This window comes from Castor canadensis, chromosome 13 (genome assembly GCF_047511655.1).
Source record: "Castor canadensis chromosome 13, mCasCan1.hap1v2, whole genome shotgun sequence".
Classification (NCBI taxonomy): Eukaryota; Metazoa; Chordata; class Mammalia; order Rodentia; family Castoridae; genus Castor; species Castor canadensis.
Genome location: NC_133398.1, coordinates 67882804 through 67902551, shown reverse-complemented (window position 1 = coordinate 67902551; position 19748 = coordinate 67882804). Strand labels below are relative to the sequence as shown.

The 19748-nt window shown below is 31.8% G+C and overlaps 1 protein-coding gene across 2 annotated transcripts in view; it reads right to left on the bottom strand.

Moving 5' to 3' along the window:
- Rfx3 (regulatory factor X3) overlaps nucleotides 1-19748 on the bottom strand; it is a 194637-nt gene that overhangs the window by 57361 nt on the left and 117528 nt on the right. For both annotated transcript variants that reach the window (XR_012440462.1, XM_074051958.1), the window contains exons 5-7: nucleotides 15650-15724; nucleotides 6841-7022; nucleotides 2810-2929 (exon numbers count right to left, since the gene is read on the bottom strand). Coding sequence is in view for 1 of the 2 variants with exons in the window: in XM_074051958.1 (XP_073908059.1) it covers nucleotides 2810-2929; nucleotides 6841-7022; nucleotides 15650-15724 (377 nt within the window). In the remaining variant the exon portion in view is untranslated. The remainder of the gene's footprint in view (nucleotides 1-2809; nucleotides 2930-6840; nucleotides 7023-15649; nucleotides 15725-19748) is intronic.

Here is a 19748-nt window from a genome sequence, read left to right as displayed (position 1 = left end):
AGTATAGGTCTCTTATATTTCAATAATTTTAGTAACTTCAGTAGAATTATGTAAATTTCAGAATTACTTTATAATTTTTAAGACATCAGATAAATGATTTAGTAAGTTACTTTTCCATCATTTTCAAAAAGTACTCTTAATTTCACCCTTAAATCTGTACTTATGAAGAGAAACTTGTTCTCTCCTATCTAAGTACTTTTACACAATGGGGTAATTGGGTTCAGTTATGGCCTATCCATGTGTCAGTGGATAGCTTCCTTCAGAAATACAACCAAAGTTCCCTTCTCTTCTAACACAATACACAAATGCACTAACAGTGTTAGTGCAATTGACACTAACACTGCAATGATTATAACAAGAAGCCATTTCAAGAGCACCTGTCCACAATACAGAACTTGCATCATAAAAAAAAAAAATAAGATCCAGTACTTATTTGGTTCTTTGACATTCTTACTTCATAAGAAAGCAAACTCTACAAGAAACTAAAAGTTGGCAGGATATATTATTATTGATAATTTTACATCTCTTCGTAAATGCACCCATGTTGTACCTATTTCTAACAGCAATGATCACTACATGGAGTTTACAGGGATTTTCATGGCTCCCTAACATTTACAACTCTGGAATCTGTTTCATAGGAATCCACAGAAAACCTCATCTCTCGCTAACTAACTCAGGCTTTTTATAAATAAAGTCCCTTGAAAACTTCCATTTCCACGAAAGCTTACTAGATTTCCTTATAGTTAAGTCACAGGAAGAAGTGGTTTCAGCTATCTTAGGTACAATTTATTAACTTTTTGTTCATATTTAAGGTTCATTAAGTTATTTCTGAATCAATCTTTTTCTTTTTCTTGATTTCATCATTATTTGTGCACATTATATGTGCAGTGTAGTTATGTATGAGGGCTGAGATTGTACCAGAAGGTAAAAGCTGTAAATTTTGCTCCTAATAAATGGAAAAATAATCATAACCCAAGATAGTAACAGTTTATTACAATTCATACAAACTATCTCCAACCATAAGTTACTAGCCTATGACTTATTTTATTTTTTCAGAGCCCTTCTTAATATGTTTCATTGGCTATATATAAAAAAATAAGACTCAACAATTTAAAAAAAGCATTGAGAATCAGTAGTTAAAAATCTAAAATCCTTGAGATACCTTTATATAATAATCAATCTCAAACTGAGTCTTCAGGGTAGAACACATACACTGAAAATTATGTGTGTTAATTATGTCCTTACCTCCAGTCTCTTCCCATTAAATATGTCTTGACCCAAATCAAAAAGTCATCTCTCTAGAAAAAATCAAAGTTTCATTGTTTTGCTTCAAAGCCTTAAATAGCTTCAAAGCTATGTTCTGCACAAAGAATAAACTTATTAGCTTGATATACAACGAAATCCCTTAATATATGATCCCAATTACTCCTTAAATAGCATCTACAACTGAACTATTCAACTGTCTTTTCAATTTTCCTTCTGTAATACCAACCTCACCAAATCATGGACCATTTACCAAAGACATCTTGCACTTTATTCACAGGTTCTTATGTTTACACTGTCCTTCTGCCTGAATATTTCTTTTCCAGACTCCTATTAGCCCCTACTCAAATTCAGCAATCTATGCAATTTTCCAAACTTCCATCTCTCAGAGTTTCCTGGAAATTACTCTGTATTCTAAAGTTCCTTGTTAAACCTGTTTTTTTTAAAGCGTATCTCAGATTGCATTATATTCCTTTTTTTTTCCAACCTCACAAGCTTCTACTTTAATGTTTTAAGTCCTCAAAGGTAGGAACTGTGTATTATCTGCATGAAAGATCTAGAACACACTAGAGATTCAATCAGTGTTTGCTGACTAAACAGATGAAGAACTACCATGTCTTATATTTTTTCTCCAGCAGTGTCTTAGAGCTTCAGACTAAACGGGTATGGATGTAGAGTTCTGGACAATGCAACTAATCATTCCAGATCAATGGGTTAGGACTTAAGCAGATGCCTCATTTCTCCTATCTAATTTTACATGTTCACCTGAAAAGAAACACCATAACTACAGGGCATTGTTGAATTATGCTGGCAAAGAGGGTAGATAACTTTAAATTGAGACAAAAGTCACATGGGATAGAAGGTCTTTGGCTATGCAACAGTTATTTATGGGCTTTTGCAAACCACTTAACCTTCCTGTGATACATCTGAAAAAGGTTGCTAATGCTTCGATTCTCATAGGGTTACAAGGTCAGACAAGACAGAGATATTTTTTAGAAATAAGATATATAATACTATTATTCATCCATCTATCCATCCATTCATCTATTCATCCATCTGGGAATGTATGCTATCTCTTACAGCTATTTAATTCCATGTTTGTGAAAACTGGATTCAAAGAAAATGTAAGAAGTCCCAAGAATTCTGCAGGATTCCATACTTGGTCAAAAAAGAATGAGTTGAATGATGTGCAGATAGAAAGTCCTGAATGCTGAAACAAATTTCTCCTGTTGATATTTGCTTGGGAATGCTCCTTATGTTTTGTGTTTCATTTCCCTGCGTTTCTCTATGCTTCTTATCCTTATGGGATGACACCTTAAAAGGGGCCAAATTGATAAAAGGATGAGTAATTTTTTTTTTAATTTGGAAACTAGTATAAATGAAAGTCTAAACCATATTTAAGAATTATCCATTGTGAGTGAAAGCATGACAGGAGTAGCAACGTCCTTGTGTACTTATGTATTTGGCCTATTTGTTCAGAAAATGGAGACATAAGCAATTAAGATATACATAGCTTTGATGTATCAGCAATAACTTTAGAGTCTACCTTTGTTTCTGTTGCATGGGTTGCTGTCTCATAGCCATATACTGCATATCTTCTTGTAGACGATTAAGAGGGGAATCTGGCTTCACGCGAATCCCATAGTAGTGGTATTTGGAGTTTCCTCTTCATAAAAGAGCAATAAACATTGGAAACATGAAAAGTTAGTCAAACCAGTATTAACCACATGGGATACCCATTTAACTTCACACTGAAAAAGTTAAGTAAAAGCAGCATATTAATGTTATATGTTTATGATTTAACTTTTCTGCGATACCCTTATAGTGGCAACATCTGAATAATCAAAATAAGATTCTAAATTAGCTAAAGGTCCTAACACAAATATTTCCTTGTAAACTTTCATTTAAACATTAGCCAAACTATCTATTTGTTCAAATCAAATTAATTTTATTTTTAAATTTACATTTTAAACTTAATTTAGAAGGAGTAATGGTGGGAAAAAGGTTTTGGCCAATTAAAACTCCTTAACAGCACACAGGGTTGCACAATAAACATGAATTTGTTGTAATGTGGCTATTCAGAACATACACAAAAAATCTTAATTATGTTGTTCTGGACAAGGTTTATACATTTTTGTCTTTAATCTAGGAATGATGAAATAAGATAACTTTACTGCTAAAAGATTCTGTAGTGAAGTCTATTATTTAATATTTTGAAACCTAAAAAGGAATAACACATTAATTGATTTTGAAACACATTTTATTAGTCTCTGTTTTTATCAACATATCTGTTTTGTAGGATGAATAAGGTATGTCACAACAGACTTGGTGAAATTTCTCTGTGGAAATGTCAAGTTTCTACCTGGAATAAAAAATATCACAATTTCCCTAGTTCATGAGAAAAACCATGTATGCTAGACAAGTTTTGCCCTGAATGGGACTTGCAAATTCTTATAAAAATACCATTTTAAATATGTAAATTTTTGCAAAGAGAAAATGGTTTTTCGCAAGTCTAAATATAGCAAGACATCAGTGTTCTTTCCAATTTTTTCTTTCATTTACAAAAAGAAATGTAAGCTTAGTGTGGATTAAATATTTTTTATAAGAATACAGCATAATTTTAGTTTCAAGATTAACAAACATACGAACCCCTATATATGAAGAGACATTGAATATTTTTAAAATAATAGTGCTAGTTTTAACTATAGAGCATTTGAATACCTATTTTGCTTTCAGCAAAATAAAACATAAATGAAAACATTAAAGAAAGGCCTTCCACTTGGAGATACTAGATCTTGTCTTCAAAATCCACTGAAGAATATAGCAAAAACAAAAAGACCATGAACACAAATAAGTGTTCTCTCATACACACTGGAGGACAGTAACGAGTAGAGGTAGCAGTAGCAAGCAAGCAGATTTAATCATAGGAAAAAAGCACAAAGTAAAAAGAATGAGGATTCTCATGTAAGACTCCAAATAAATAGACTGATTTCTTTTAGGTTTCCTACAAATTAGCATTTTGGTTGGGTGGGGAATATTTTTATTCCATTGGGAATGGTTTGGGGAGAGAAGCATATTCATGGTTACCTTTGCTTAAACTAAGTTTGAAAATGGAATCAAAGAAACCGTACCTTTTAATTCGCCTTTGTTTCATTTACTTTGGTTTCAGTAATTTCACCAGGTAATTTTACTGATGGATAATACTTCCACATTACAATTCACTTTAAAAATTCAATTTAGTTTGCCTCATTATTTTTCCAAATTTTTTTTCTTTCTTGGATTAGGAGCTGAAACTAGGTACCAGTTTACATGGCAGGAAACATCTCTGACTTCATTCCTACCATTATCAGTTTTTCTCTATTAGAGTTCTTCTTTCTAATACTTCATTTGTTTGAACTTAAGCATAGCATTTATTTTCTCCTAATTCTTCTAAGCTTTGTTTTCCAACTCAATTGCAAACACTGTGTATAATTTTAAAAGAGACACAAGACATTGGGGGAATCAGAAAGTAAAAGCTATGCAATATTGAAAAAAGTACTTAGAGAATATGGATTCTACTCATTCACAAACCCAAACAACCCCAAGTTTGTTCCTTTCTATTTAAAAGATGTGTTTCAAGGTTTGAATGGAGCCTCAAAAGAGGATCCATTGAAATCCTTTTCAGTAACAAAAGCAGCACAACAATACAGCTATTAGAATGTTGAATAAAGCCCAGAGTTGCAAAATATTGGCACTATATGTGTAACCACTAAGCCATCAGCTAGGAGATAGTAGGTTAGGTCCCCAAATAATGATTTTCCTGGTTTGGGGAAAAAAATAGTAAAGAAACAAAAAACTTTCTTTTCAGGGGAATGAAAGCTAGATCCTTTAGTCTGAAAAAACAATCATATTTTGAAATTTAAAGCATACTATCTTCTAAAGTACAGAGAGAAGAAAATGTATTTATGAGATAATTGACCCCCACAGATATCCGAAAGCTATACATTTACTTAAATGAAAAAGAAAGAAATAATTCATAATTCAAATACATACAGAACTTGTAAATCTCATGAAAGTAACAGAGTAATGGGGCTTAGGACAAACTATCCCAAAAGATGGCACCTTGGAATTTCAGAAAACAGCAAAAACAGGCCATAGAAAACAGAAAATTTCCCTCATCTGTTTCCTGCCTAAAGTGGGCCATAAACTTGCTGACCTTCCCCTGAAATGGGTCATCAGTCCCTCATTTTAGAAAGGTCCTCTCTATACCTAGAAGAAAGGAATGTCCATATCTCTGAAGATACAGAGAATCTGAATAAAGAATCTTACTGAGTCACCCCATTTATAAATTTTAGATCACATCCCTTTTTATCCAGTCATGTTTCTCTAGAAGTGTCCACTTCTTCATCAGTCATAGCATAAAATGCATAGTTTTCTCTACTTCCGTGGGTTCTTATTTCTGAAGGCTCCATGTAATGCAAAACTTACACTAAATAAATGGGTATGCTTTTTGCTTCTGTTACAGGGATCATAGCCTTTAACCTTGAGACAGCTTAGGAAAAGATCAATCTTTTCTTCCTGACAACATTGACTCACTCCTCTTTTCAGTGTAAATATATAATGAAGTTACATTTTGTTTAATTTGCTAAGATTAAAAATTTTTACTGTAATACTTTAACATTGTTATTTATAACCAATTAAAGGTATGTCACTTAATGTGCAGGGCATTATCTCTATTTCAATACTTTGCACATGATTCTTTTAAGATTTAAAAGCCTAAAACATCCATATCTTACTGCAAACTGCTTGAAATACTGTTTTCAGTTCATAAAAATTATGAAAAGATGAAAATGAAGCTCCACTGTTTTCTTTTCATATTTGGTAAGTAAAAACACTCATTTATTTCCAAAGGAAGGGAAACAGTGAAACTTGAAGTTCCTTCACGTCATTGTTCTCTATGAAATGAAGCTATGCCTTATTTACTCTCACATATGTATGGTTTCGCAAGCAAGAACATAAATAAATAAAAGTTCAATGAGAGGTAAAATAAGACTATTTTATCACCAAGGACTTCAAATACTTATATTTTGCAGGCTTGCCAAAAATGACTTTTAATTGGTCTCAGCTTTATGAAATGAAATGAAAATCTCAGTTTTAATTTCTTATTCAATTCAAATAAAGTTATTTATAAAAGCAACTGTAATTTGCTTTTTAAAAATCAGAAGATAAATAGCTTCTCATTTACTGTGTAAGTTTATTATCTTTAGTATGGCTGTTTTCAAAACCAGTACAGTGATACATAATTTTTAAAATATCATATGCAAATCTTGCATTAAGTAGTTGTCTGCTAATCTCTGTGTAGTCTGACAACCCACTCTTGTCAAAGACACACAGTTACTGCCAGCGAGAGCACATCATTCTGGCTTGGTAGTATTCATTGAACAATGACTTTCCTTTTCCTATGGAGTTAATAAACAAGCTCATTCAATATTTTTAAGTTATCATTCTGTCATCAAGTACTCCTGCTCAAATAATATGCCAAACTTCTTTAATTTGAAAAGGAAAAAACAGTTTATAATCTTAAATTTCAGTACTAACCTAGTGCCTAATCTCCTGGTTCGTAGCCCCATAAAAATTGACCTTATTAGTTTTCCAAAAGAGGCAGCATTGACTGGGTCCAGTTTGTGTTCCTGACAGTGTCGAAGGTAGTGGTTGTACAGAGTGCTTCTGGGAAGGCTCACTCCTTCTGCTGTCTCATAATTGTCCAATAGCCACTGGAGCTAAGAAGTGAAGCAGAGAAAACATATAATTTGCCAAAATTTCTTTGATATACTGCAAACACAATATACAGAACTACTTAGAAGTTCTACATTAATTCAGAGGGCAGAGAAACCTGGCTTTGGAAACTCTCAGAAACATTCTGAATAGCTAGCTGAACATCAGTTCAGCCATGACCTCACACAGTACCATTTCCTTCAAATGTTCCAGCACGTGTAGACACATATTAATTATCCCTAGATTGACTGCAATTCTGGAGGCAAACACCTCTTCAGAGAATTCAAATAATCTCATTAGCTGGACATAAATATAATTTATAATTGTTATATAACAAAATATGCTACCAAGCCTGATATATTACAATACATGAAAAGCAGGCTGCTTTGTATGAAGTTTCATATTCAGGTTTTATTCATTTTTGTAGGCTGCTAATTTATTTATCTCAAATTACCACTAAATAATAAAATAATAATATTGCCGACTGGGAAAAATTTTGCAAATAGAAAAAACTCAGTCAGTCATTCTCCTTTCCCAGAAGGAAAGAAACTCACTAGATATTGCCAAAGAATTTATATGTAACAAAAGGGAATGATTTTTACAGCCCTTTGAATTTTTCTACCCTATAGTTGTGTGTGTGTGTGTTTAATCTGGAAGGCATACTACCATGGTAGTTAGTAAAGCAGAATTTTATCAGCTCGTAGTTCACATTTTAAAGTTTTATATTATTCTGTATTTTTTGCAAAATAATCTTTAAATTCAGAATGTGCAAGAAATTTTAGGAAAATATAATTCAGGTATATATTATTGAATTTCAACATGAGCTAAATTAAACTCTTTATTTGTTCAACTTTTTTACAAAAGGAGAACTGAAATAGACTTAAATGATTATCTTAAGGTCACATATTATCTCAATTACTGAGCTAGTTTCCAACTCCTGTTTCCTAATCAGGAGACCAATAGTTCCACAAAACTAGCAAATATTTCACATTACTGTAAATTTTATCTAAAACAAAATTTCCATGACACATATTAGATGTATAATATAGAACAATTTTAACATTAAATTTTAGTTAAATACAAATTATGGAAGTAAAAATTTATTAATGAGTATCAACTGAGTCAGATAATGTGCTAGTGCTGCAAAGACGAATGTGGGAATTTAGAGTTGAACACTAAAAATAATGATACCGACACAAAAAGAAATTAAACCATTTCTCCACTTTGCTTATGTATTTTAAGATTTGTGATCAAGCTTAGAACCTGAGCTTCTGGAATTTTCATTAAAACTGGGCACAAGTGCCTCATACCTATAATCCTATCCATTATATATACAGGGGCAGAAATTTGGGGATCATGGTTCTGGGCCATGGCAAAAAGTTCATGAGCCCTCCAACTAAATCAATAAAAAACTGGGCACAGTAGTGAGCACCTGTTATCCCTGGTATGCAGGAAGCATAAATAGGAGGATTGTGGTCCAGGTCAGCCTGGGCATAACTGTAAAGCTGTATTCAAAAAATACCTAAAAAGCAAAAGTGCTGGGGATATAGCTTAAGCAGTAAGGTACCTGCCTGGAAGCACAAGAGCCAAAATTCAAAACAAACCCCCTCAATTCATCAAAAAGTGTTTCCCAATATTGGTTTTATCTACAACAACTGAATTGTCCAGAAATGTTTTAAGTTCAAATGTTCCTACATAATGCTTATATAATTAAACTTATGTCACTAAATCCATAGTGATTGTTGGCTTTACAAAATATAGTCACTAAGACTACAAGACAGAGCACAGCATTTTAAAAAATAAAATTACTGATCTGTTCAAGAAGACTTCGTCCTCCAGGAAGCACATATCCGTAAGAATATGCATATATATATGTAATATTAGCTCTGCTATATATAACTTTCTACTATAAAGGTCTAAAAAGATTACACACCTTTCATTTTTGTAACAACAGAAAAATGTTACAGGTCAAAAAAGAATTCTTTTCATATGATTTACTATAACCTTATTGTCAGTAAACAAATTTTCTAGAGGCACTCAAGCATGATTTCTGAGTATTCTAAATGACACATACAACAGGTTCACTATACATATCCATTTATTGTAAAAGATAGGTGGTAAATAGATTAGGAAATTAAGTTACAGAGGCTAGAACCACAGTAGGCCAGCATATCTAGTTTCTGCAGCAGCTCTAGTGAAGCATATTGCTTATTAAAAGTGCTGGCTGTTGTTCTGTATATATATGCTAAATAGAGCAAAAGGTGACTGCCTTTCATTGGTATTCTTAACATATTAAAGAAGAAAATATAGGCCCTTGATATCAAGGATCACCAAGGAAATATTTTTTTAAAAAAAAGCACTGGCAAGGCAAAACATGTAAATATTTTTTTAAAAAGTACTATTTTGCAAGTGAACTAAGCTTCTATATCCATAAGTATGTAATATTCAAAATGTGTAAATTATTCAGAAAGAGGAGTTCATTTGCTAATCAACAGATGACATATCTATAAAGGAAATCTTAGTTTAAAGGGTATTTTTTTTCAGAAATGGAATATAGTCAATTTTACAATGTGAACTTTATAATCAAAAGTACACAAAAAATAAAAATGTATCAATGTAAATAATTTTAATGTGATACAACATAAATGAAAATAATTAACCAGAGATACCAATAAATGCTATAAACTGTGTGTGTCTAGTGTTCTTTTAATTTTTAATTACTTAAAAGATAAAGACAAATATCTAAAATAAGCTGATTCATTTCTCATAATTATGGAAATTACCTTACAGTTAAAATTCTTATATAAGAATTTAAAAAAGCAAATCCATTAATATTTAAATATAGCAAAATAAACTGCTTTTGATAAAGTGAAAACTAGTATAAATATTAAAGTTAAATATAAAATATTTGAGGCCAATGGTGAGTGTGTACACATGTGTATGAATTAACCATATCAATCTTAATCAGAGAAAACTTTTAATAGAAATGGGTAATTTTAGCAAAACTTGGCAAAAACTACTTAGAAACCTAAATGATTTTACTCATACCCCAATTAGTCTTTGAATAATTCAGAGAAAATGAAGTTTTAAGTTTTATCGGATTGGCTATGTAGTCTTCTGAAATGTTTGAACAAGTCAAAATAATTGTATTACTTGTAAACTGATTGTTCTTATATTCTTAAAAATTTAAAACTAGCTTTTAAAAATCTGAGTTTAATCTATCTATCTACCTATCTACCTACCTACCTACCTACCTATCTACCTATCTATCTATCTGAACTCACTAGTTGGTTTCAAAATGTACATACAAATGAGTATTTTGGTGATTACAACTTGGACAGTACCAAAGCTACATTTTGTTCAATACTCTGTTTACAGGAGGAAGAACTTTATTCCTTCCCAGAACCCTGGAGAGTACTTGGAAGGAGCAACAAGGTGAAGTGGAGATAAAATCCCTGAAAGGATAGAGGTAGTTTTTCTGCAGCAGTCTAGGTCCCAGCTAGGAAATCTGTCATCCACTATACTACCTAGGGTGTGTTTCCTAGAAACTTGTCGTATAAGCAGTAAATGATTTAGAATCTGCCAAGTAAGACTTGGAGAAACAGTCTTACTCGGAGATTATAATCTGCATTTTATATGTAGTTGTTTACTTTCAGGTTTTGACGCAGTGATGAAATTAAAAATCAGACATTGAGTCCAAAACATACTATTAGAAAGAATTACTTTTATTATGCTCCATATACTGCCCAAGGGAAGTTAATATGTTATCAAATACATTGTTCACTGTGGATTTGTCTTTAACAAAATGTGTTTGGACATTAGAATTTAACACTCTTAACATTTAGTAATTTAGAACTAAACTCTTTCTCTTACTCATAAAAATGTCTTCTAAAATGCTTATATTTATGATTTTAAAAGCCCATGAAATACCATAGAAAGTTTTAACCTTTATCTTTAAAACCTGATTATTCTACTGATGAACTAGGGTAGAAACCAAGATAATTACAACTTTCAACCTTTGCATTTAATCTATATTAATCAGGATAGATTAAAGATGATAGTTTCTATTTTTTCCTAAAGGGAAATACTGATTGACAATAAAAATGAGTAACTATTACATTGCCCATTTAACATCAAAATGCAACATTTGGCATTTTTTCCAGGTGGATTATTATCTATTAGGATTCACTTTAAGTTCATGCACTGATGATATGCATTTTGACAGACCTATTTCCTTAATAACGTCTATTCATTCTATAACAAAGTCAAGGGAGTAAAAAACAAGATTTATCTTTGAGCTGAATATATCTCAGTAGCCAAAACTTGGGAAAAAAATCACAAAACAATTATCTGCTAGATTGTGAAAAATGTGTAAAATAAATTCTGAGAGCCTTTAATGTACTTGAAATGGAATTCAAAAAATATACAGCCTTAAGAATATTATGTAAAAGTTCCAGCAATATGAACACTTTTGATTTCAAATTTATAATCTAAATACCTAAATTTAGACACAATATAACTATTAAATGCCAACTTATATTAATTACAACTGAAATGTATAAAATAAGCTTAAGTCTGCAATGAAGAGAGATATATTGATTTAGGCAGACTAAATGTCATTTTGTTGATAGCATTTTGAATACAAAAATTAGAAATAAAAATAAATACATAAAAATTATTACACTAATAGAATTTTGTAAAGCCAAACTAAAAGAACCATTCTAAAACATGAGATGAATGATGTCATCTTTGGCTACAATGTTTTAAAGAATTAGATTATTTGGAGAATAAAAAAAATTACCTACTCTTAAACTATAGGGTGCACATAGGGAAATTAGATACAATGATTGCATATTCTTCATTTGACTATTGTGCCAGAAGATATATCCTCTACCAACAATGTTCACACGCACCTACTGAAGAATAATTAAAACAAAACAAAACAAAAAACCCAATACAATGTGCGTGTGAGTCTCCAAATAAACATACACATAACTGGCAAAAACATTCTAGAACAAAGGTAAAATAAGGTCTGTTCCCGTCTATTGTTTCTCATATGCCTTCATTTTGCAAACAGTTGGTGAGCATACACTATGTATCAGCATTGTTCTAGGAACTAGAATATTGGTAGAAAATACACATCAAAAGTCTTAGTGTCTCAAAACTTTCACTTGTTAATAAATACTGTCTATGAGAGTTAGTGTTAACATAATTGCCATCATTTTAATATTGTCAGTAGAATAAAGCACTGCATGCAATATAACTGTACTCAGTAGTAAGTCAGACACTGTATAATATAAGAAATATAGAAGCTATATATGTATTTTAATATGGATGATAATAGCATATTGATAGTAAAATATATTAGCAGTATAAAATACTCTTAAGAATATGCTTAGGATGGGGATGTAGCTTAGTGGTTTAGTGTATACCTGCCATGTACAAGGACCTGGGTTCAATCCCCAGTACTACAAAAACAGAATATGATGAATATATGATACAAAATTTAATTCCCTACCCCCATCATCCAATTCTCGAAAGAAACGAGAAAAGCAAGGCAGTAAAGCTAAATTCTACTGACAGACGGTTATTTATCAGATTTTCAACTAATAAAAGTTTTCTGAATTATTGTGAATAATCAAATGCATAAAGAGAAAAATAGCAAATAATTTCTATCTGTATCCCAAAATACAGTGAGAAAAGACTTATTAGCTCAAAGAGTCATGATTAACATCCCTCCTTTGAAGCTAGTAAATATGGAACACATATTATTGATAATTCATCCTAATTTTTTATTAACAAAGTTGATCTTTTATAGAAACTGATAAATCAGGGAAATACTCATCACAAAGTTGAACTTAGGTTCACCGCAAGGAATCCTACAAACCTCAAATAATTCTGTATTATAATACCTCACATAGTGAGGGATAAAGGTAACATAGTTTATCAACATTTAAAATACTAACAAGAAGTGTGGTGGTACATGCCTGTAATCTCAGTTACTCCAGAGGTAGAGGTGATCATGAGTTCTTGGCCAGGTCAAGCAAAGTTAGTGAGACCCTATCTCAAAAATAAAGTACAAACAAAAGAGGTGGGAGAATGACTGAAGTGGCAGAGCAGTACTTGTGTAGCAAGCACTAACCCCAGGGTTCAGTCCCTAGTATTGCAAAACAAATAAATAAATACACAGATAAATAAATAAATAAATAAATAAATAAATGTTAACAATACTTAAAGAATATTTTCCACTGACAAATTCTGACACAACAGAATAACACCAAACAAGCTTACAGAATTTAAAATACCTGTAGAAGGTAGGTAAAAAAGGAAGGCATGAGTAGCTTATTCCAATTGTCTGGATAAATCTAATAAAGACGGGGCACCATTAACTTTCCAAGGACAAGATCAGAAACTAACCTCAAGGAGAAACTAACCTCATTGGTTAACAGAAACACTAATCCTGTCTACACTGTTTATAAATATTAAAATCATTTGTATTTCTAAAGAATTGACCACAGGTGCAGATTTTAATCAACTTTACTGTAACTCAAATGTATGATAAAAATGAACCTGGGAAGCAACGAAAATTATTACTGCATTGACAAACCCACTCTTTCTGTATCTGAAATGCCTTTGGCAATCATTAACAGCAGGAAAGATTTACTATATTACTTAATAAAAAAATCACAAAGCCATGGAGTAATACATAGTTCTCTGTTGTTTATAACAGTTTAGTCCACACAATAATTAACATTAAATACTAGATAACAAGTTCTACAAGAGAAAAATAATTTTTAAAAACCTCAAAAGATTTGCAAAGGTTTAAAAGGTTTGAAAGGGTTTTGAAAAGGCATGGCTCAAGTGTTAGAACATCTGACTAGCAAGCATGAGGCCCTGAGTTCAAAGCCCAGTACCTTCAAAAACAGTAACACCAAAAACCAAAACTCAATATATTTGAAAAGTCAAATAAATCAACAAATAATATTCATGAATGTTATTCATGAAAATACTAATTAAGATGAGTAATTAAAGTTAAAAAGAAAGATAACTTTCTTTACTATATGTTATTCAAATAAATGTGAACTGTAAATTGATTATTAAAGCACAGCTCAGGAGGCTCAAAGCTGCAAAAGGGTAACTAGATATTTCATTTTGTTTTCTTACACTCCTGTACATTTCTGACTGCCATTTTCAAAACACAAACACCAGTTGGTCATCATCTTCTCCCCACATACACAAAGTGTAATAGTGTACTATCAATTAGCCTTTAACTTAACCAAAGACTCATGCCAACATAATAGGGACATACTTGTGTAGTATGTAAAAGAGTGACATAGTGATACAAACATCTGAAAATAAAACCAAATGTTTTAAAACTGTTTCACCAAAAAGGGCCAAAACACATGCCATTATTTTAAAATACATATGCATAATTTTTATCAAAATGATAGGCATTCTCCAACTTGCTAACATGTTTTTATTTGCCAGGAAACTTTCCCTTGAAAAAGAAACAAAATGCCCTAACTAAACACAAATGTGTTATAACATAAGGAGATAGTTACTGTTATTTTTGCAATATAAAACTTAAATATTATAAAGTTCAAATATTTAAAAGGCATAGCAAAGTCACTTTCTACAATGGAAAGGTTTTAGCTTTACTGGAAGAATGGTACGTCATTTGGGTGGTTCTGATTTTAAACTTCTCAGTCACAAAATAAGAAGAATTAAGAAATTAATAATGTTATCACTAAGTTTATGAATAGACTGTCAGTTGGGAAGGAAAACCCTAATTCTTATGAAAATGTCACTGATATTAATTTAGTAGAGCTATCTAAAATAGTTTTAAGTCACAGACCCATTCACTTTTTTCCATACATTCAAAAACCATCATTACAAAATAACTTTTAATCTGCATTTTCACAGCTGATGGAAATGTTTATAATTCCAGAAAACTGTCCTCATCCTTCTTATACTTACCAGTGTCAGAGTGAGTCTGCATCTGGTAACGGTGAAAGCTTTAAGAAACAGTGATGGGAATTTTGTTCCACCCAGTAATCAGAAACTTGGGGCTTATCTAACAGCCTCACACTTTCTTTTGGATCATTCTTCTTTTTCTTTGGTTTTTAGGATCTGAGTTAATCAATGCAATTGCTTCCTGTCTACCTTATATAGTCTTACTAATAAATTATTTTCAAATAGTTAATCACAAGAACATTAATAATCAATCATTTAAATAATATTGCTAGTTACACAGCACACATAGCTGTTTCTATGTATTAGACATATAGGAGTAGATTACAAATTTTGCTTCATAGTAAATAAATATCAAACTAGAAAATTTAGATATTTAAAATCACCATTAATTACTTTCTATAAATAAACTACAGCTTGTCATTAATTTGAAAATGTTGTATTTACACCCAAACTGTATAAAAACCTAGTAAAGCAGTACATTGGAGGCTCTATTTTGAGACACAAAACAGCCATTAAATGATTCAGAAAAGATAAGGGGCTGAGAAAGGAAGGTTAAGAAGCAAAATAAATAAGTGAATAAATAAAACAAGCATTTAGAGGCAAGCAACACATGCAGAACAAGCAAGAGATTAGTTTACATGAAGAAGAGGCAACTTACATGGCTGTTGAGAAGAGAGCTTCTGTGAGTGGACAGACCGTCAGACTTTTGCAGCGTCTCAATCGCCATTTCAATCTGATAATAGATGTCATTAAAAAAGGGCTCAAGACAAGACAGTAATAAAAGGCTGACCAGAGAATTTTTGATAGATTCTTTAAAGTTCAATTTCTTCTTCAATGGTGGCTAATGAATATCTATCACTAAATGTGTTTCCCCCCCCAGCTTCCCCGAACCCCCACAGAACCAAATAAAAATATGCACATTAATAATAGCCCAATCACAAAAGTAAACTTTTTGAACATTATGTAATTACAATCAATATGGAGACCAAAGGAGCAGGAACCCTGGTGGATTTTTCTAGTTATGAGACAATATTCTTTACTTTCCTAGTTCACGATGTGGGATAGTAATCATTCTCTAGTCTCCCACTTAAAGAGCATTTAACATTTGTTCTATTCTGTCACAACAAAAAGATCATACGAGTTTGAGATTAATATGCATTAGTATTTTAATGCAAATATACAAAAATTCTTCCTTAATGTTTAAAAGCTACTAAATCTATATATCCTCTTCTTAATTAAAATTTGGAAAGGAAGGGTCATTCAGATATACCTATGGCCCCTATATTAAATGTTAGGATGTGGTGATGAGGCAGAGATCATAGAGATGACAGCAGAAATGGAATGTAGAAGGAAAAATAATCCATAGCCAACAAAGAAAAGGGGCAGCTACAGAAATAGGTTTATTCCTTGTAATCTCAGCATACCATGAGCAATGGGTACTTACTGAAGCAGCAGGTACCAATAATAAATGTGACATACACTTAATAACCTCATATTTAAAGATATCTTTTAGCTCCCAATATTTTGTTATTGGATAATATTAAACATAATAACCAATTAAAATCACATTATGCAACTTGAGAAAATAAATTTTGTTATTTTTATTTTAGCAGTCTTATTAAGGATTCAGTTCAAGCAGTTAGGAAAACATGCAATGTTTTAGAGCTGGGGGCATGGGTCAGGTGGTAGAGTGCCTGCCTAGCGAGCTCCAGGCCCTAAGTTTAAAACATAGTTAATGGTCAGGTGTCTGGAATGAGGTGGCTCATGCATGGAATACTAGCTACTTGGGAGGCTGAGATCAGGAGGATCACAGTTCAAGGCCAGCCCAGGCCAATAGTTTGCAATACCCCATCGAAATAACCAGAGCCAAATTGACTAGAGGTGTGGCAGAAGTGGTAGAGCACCTGCTTTGCAAGGGAAAAGTACTGAGTTGAAATCCCAGTCCCAGCAAAAAACAAAACTAATGAACAAACAACAAAAAAACAGTTAATGTTCTAATAGTTTACTTTGGCTATTGAAATGGATAATGCCTTGAAACTTTACATACTGCCCCATCCCAAAGAAAATGATAAATGATAATTTAATATCCATGGCAGTCTTTTTATTTTCTAAGAAGTTCCTAGTTTCTTTAAAGCAGAAAACACTTTATACATAGAACATTCAATACCAATTATATCAACATGAAATCTAATTTTTTCTAAACAAATTGAGAATTAATAGCTTTAACTTTATTATTTTCCCAAATTGTGAGATCTTTCCTAGAATTAATAAAATCTAATATTAAGAAATTATAGAAAATAAATATTAAAATAGATATTAAAGTAGTTCATACAACTGTAATAAAATTTATTCTATTGTAAACTTTTTATATCATAAAACTAGAGCTATAGCAGATGAGATGTTAAATGTAGTTTATCACTATACTTTAAAATAAACCAAAAAAAATGATGTAAGTGGGAAAAAGATACATTTTAGAATGAGAAATATAAATATAATGAGTTAACAAATTATGTTCCGAAAATGTTAAACTGAATAACTAAAGAATTTTGGTCTCACATCTCTTAAAAGGGAATCAATAAGTGCTCTTATTTTTAAAGGGAAAAATAGATTAAAAAAAAAGAACTGAAAAGATTCATGTGACTATAAATTATTTCTAAGAAGAATTTGCTCAAAACTGTAATTTGTTCAAATGCCTACACTTTCTTTGAAGGCAAAAAATGAGAGGAAAGATTTCAGTCTAATAAATAAAAAAAATGATCTGTAACTTGTGGCTTCAAGGCATAAAGGAAAGATAAAAATGATCAAAAATAAAATAGCTGAGCAGCACTCAGGGAGAAGTTTATGCTCTGGTTTGTGAAGCAGAAATTCTAAAGTGGGTAAGGCTTAGAAGACCTAAGCACTTCTTTTTCTTAGAGATCTGCTTATATTACTGAAGTTGCTACTATTGTGGTTTCAGATTTCTAGTTGATTTCCTAGGTAGTCAGATTGTTAGGAAATGGTCCTCTTCTTTTTGCCAGTTTTTGTTTTCATCTTGTTTATTTATTTAGGTGCTGGAGATTAAAACTATGACTTTCCACTGAGCTATACACCTGGCCTCATCTGTAAAATGATTTGGGACAAGAAAGGAGTAAAAGGATACATGGGTCAAACCAGATCCCCCAGAGATAGATATACTGACTTTCTAGAAGGACTTAGACCACCAGAATTTTGATTCTTCTTTGTCCTTAGGGCTAACCATAACATTTATTTCCTTTATCAAGTAACAAATTCTGAGAAGCATACAGAAAACCCTGTGTTTATCATATTTGTTTTAAAAAACTGAAGTGAATTCCGATTTTCATGAAAGTATGATTGAGAGTGAAACAATAGGTTGGAATTAGATACTGATATGTAGGAGTCAGGGAAGACAATGGCAGTAAGGTTTTGAGGGAAGAATATGAATGTTCAAAAGATGCTGGTATTCACAATTACCAGAATAAGAAATAGCCTACAAAATTTGAGAAAATCATTGCCAGAATATACAAAGAGCTTAAAAAAGTAAACAGCAAAAGAACAAATAATTCAGTTAATAGGTAAATAAATTGAACAGTTCTCAGAAGTACAAATGGCCAATAAATACATGTAAGAAATAGTGAATAGCACTAGCCATAAATAAAGTGCAAATCAACATGATACTGAGATTCCATCTCACCCTAGTCAGAATGGCTATCATCAAGAAAGCAAATAAAAGCAAATACTAGCCAGGATGCAAGAGGGTAAAGGGGAGGATCCTTATATACTGTTAATGGGAATGTAAATTAGTACAACCACTATGAAATCAACTTGCAGGTTCATCAAAAAAACCCAGAATTACCTTATGACTCTGCTGTATCACCCCATGGCATATACCCAAAGGAGTGTTAGTCAATATACAAGAGAAATACCTGCATATCCATGTTTATCACAGCACTATTAACAATAGCCAAGCTATGGAATTAGCCTACGGGACCAATAATTGGTGAATAGATAAAGAAAATGTGGTGTGTATGTACAAATGGAGTATTATTCTGTCATAAACAAGAATGAAATTATGTCATTTGCAGGAAAATGGATGGAACTGGAGATCATCGTGTTGAGTAAGATAGCTCATGAAAGCCAAATATTGCATGTTTTCTTCCATATACACACTGTAGACTTAAAATGATGATGATGATGATAATGATAATGGAACATGAACATCAAAGTGTAACAATCTGAAGCAGAGGAACAAGCAGGAGGAGGTAAGAGGAAAAGATGAGGATACTGGGGGTGAACATGCTCATAATACATTATACATGTAAATATTTATGCATATATATATGTATATATAAATGAAGATAGCATAATGAAATTCACTAAATACTGTTTGAAAAGGGGGGAGGAAAGGGGCTATGAGAGTATAGTAGAAAGTATAATGTGCCCATCTGTGGAAATATCAAAATGAAACCCCTTTGTACAACTAATATATACTAATAAGAAAAGATCAATGGATAAAGAAAATATGATATATACATTATATAGTTTAATTCAGCCACAAATAATGAAATTATGTAATTTTCAAGAAAATGGAACGGAGATCATTATGTTAAGTGAAAACAGGCCATCCTCAGAAAGACAAATATGGCAGAAACTCGATCTTAAAAAAAGAAGAAAAAAGTAGGCATATGAAGAGGAGGAGGAAAACAGAGTAACAGACATGGTGAATAAGATTATAAGTGCATTCTATACATGTACAAAAA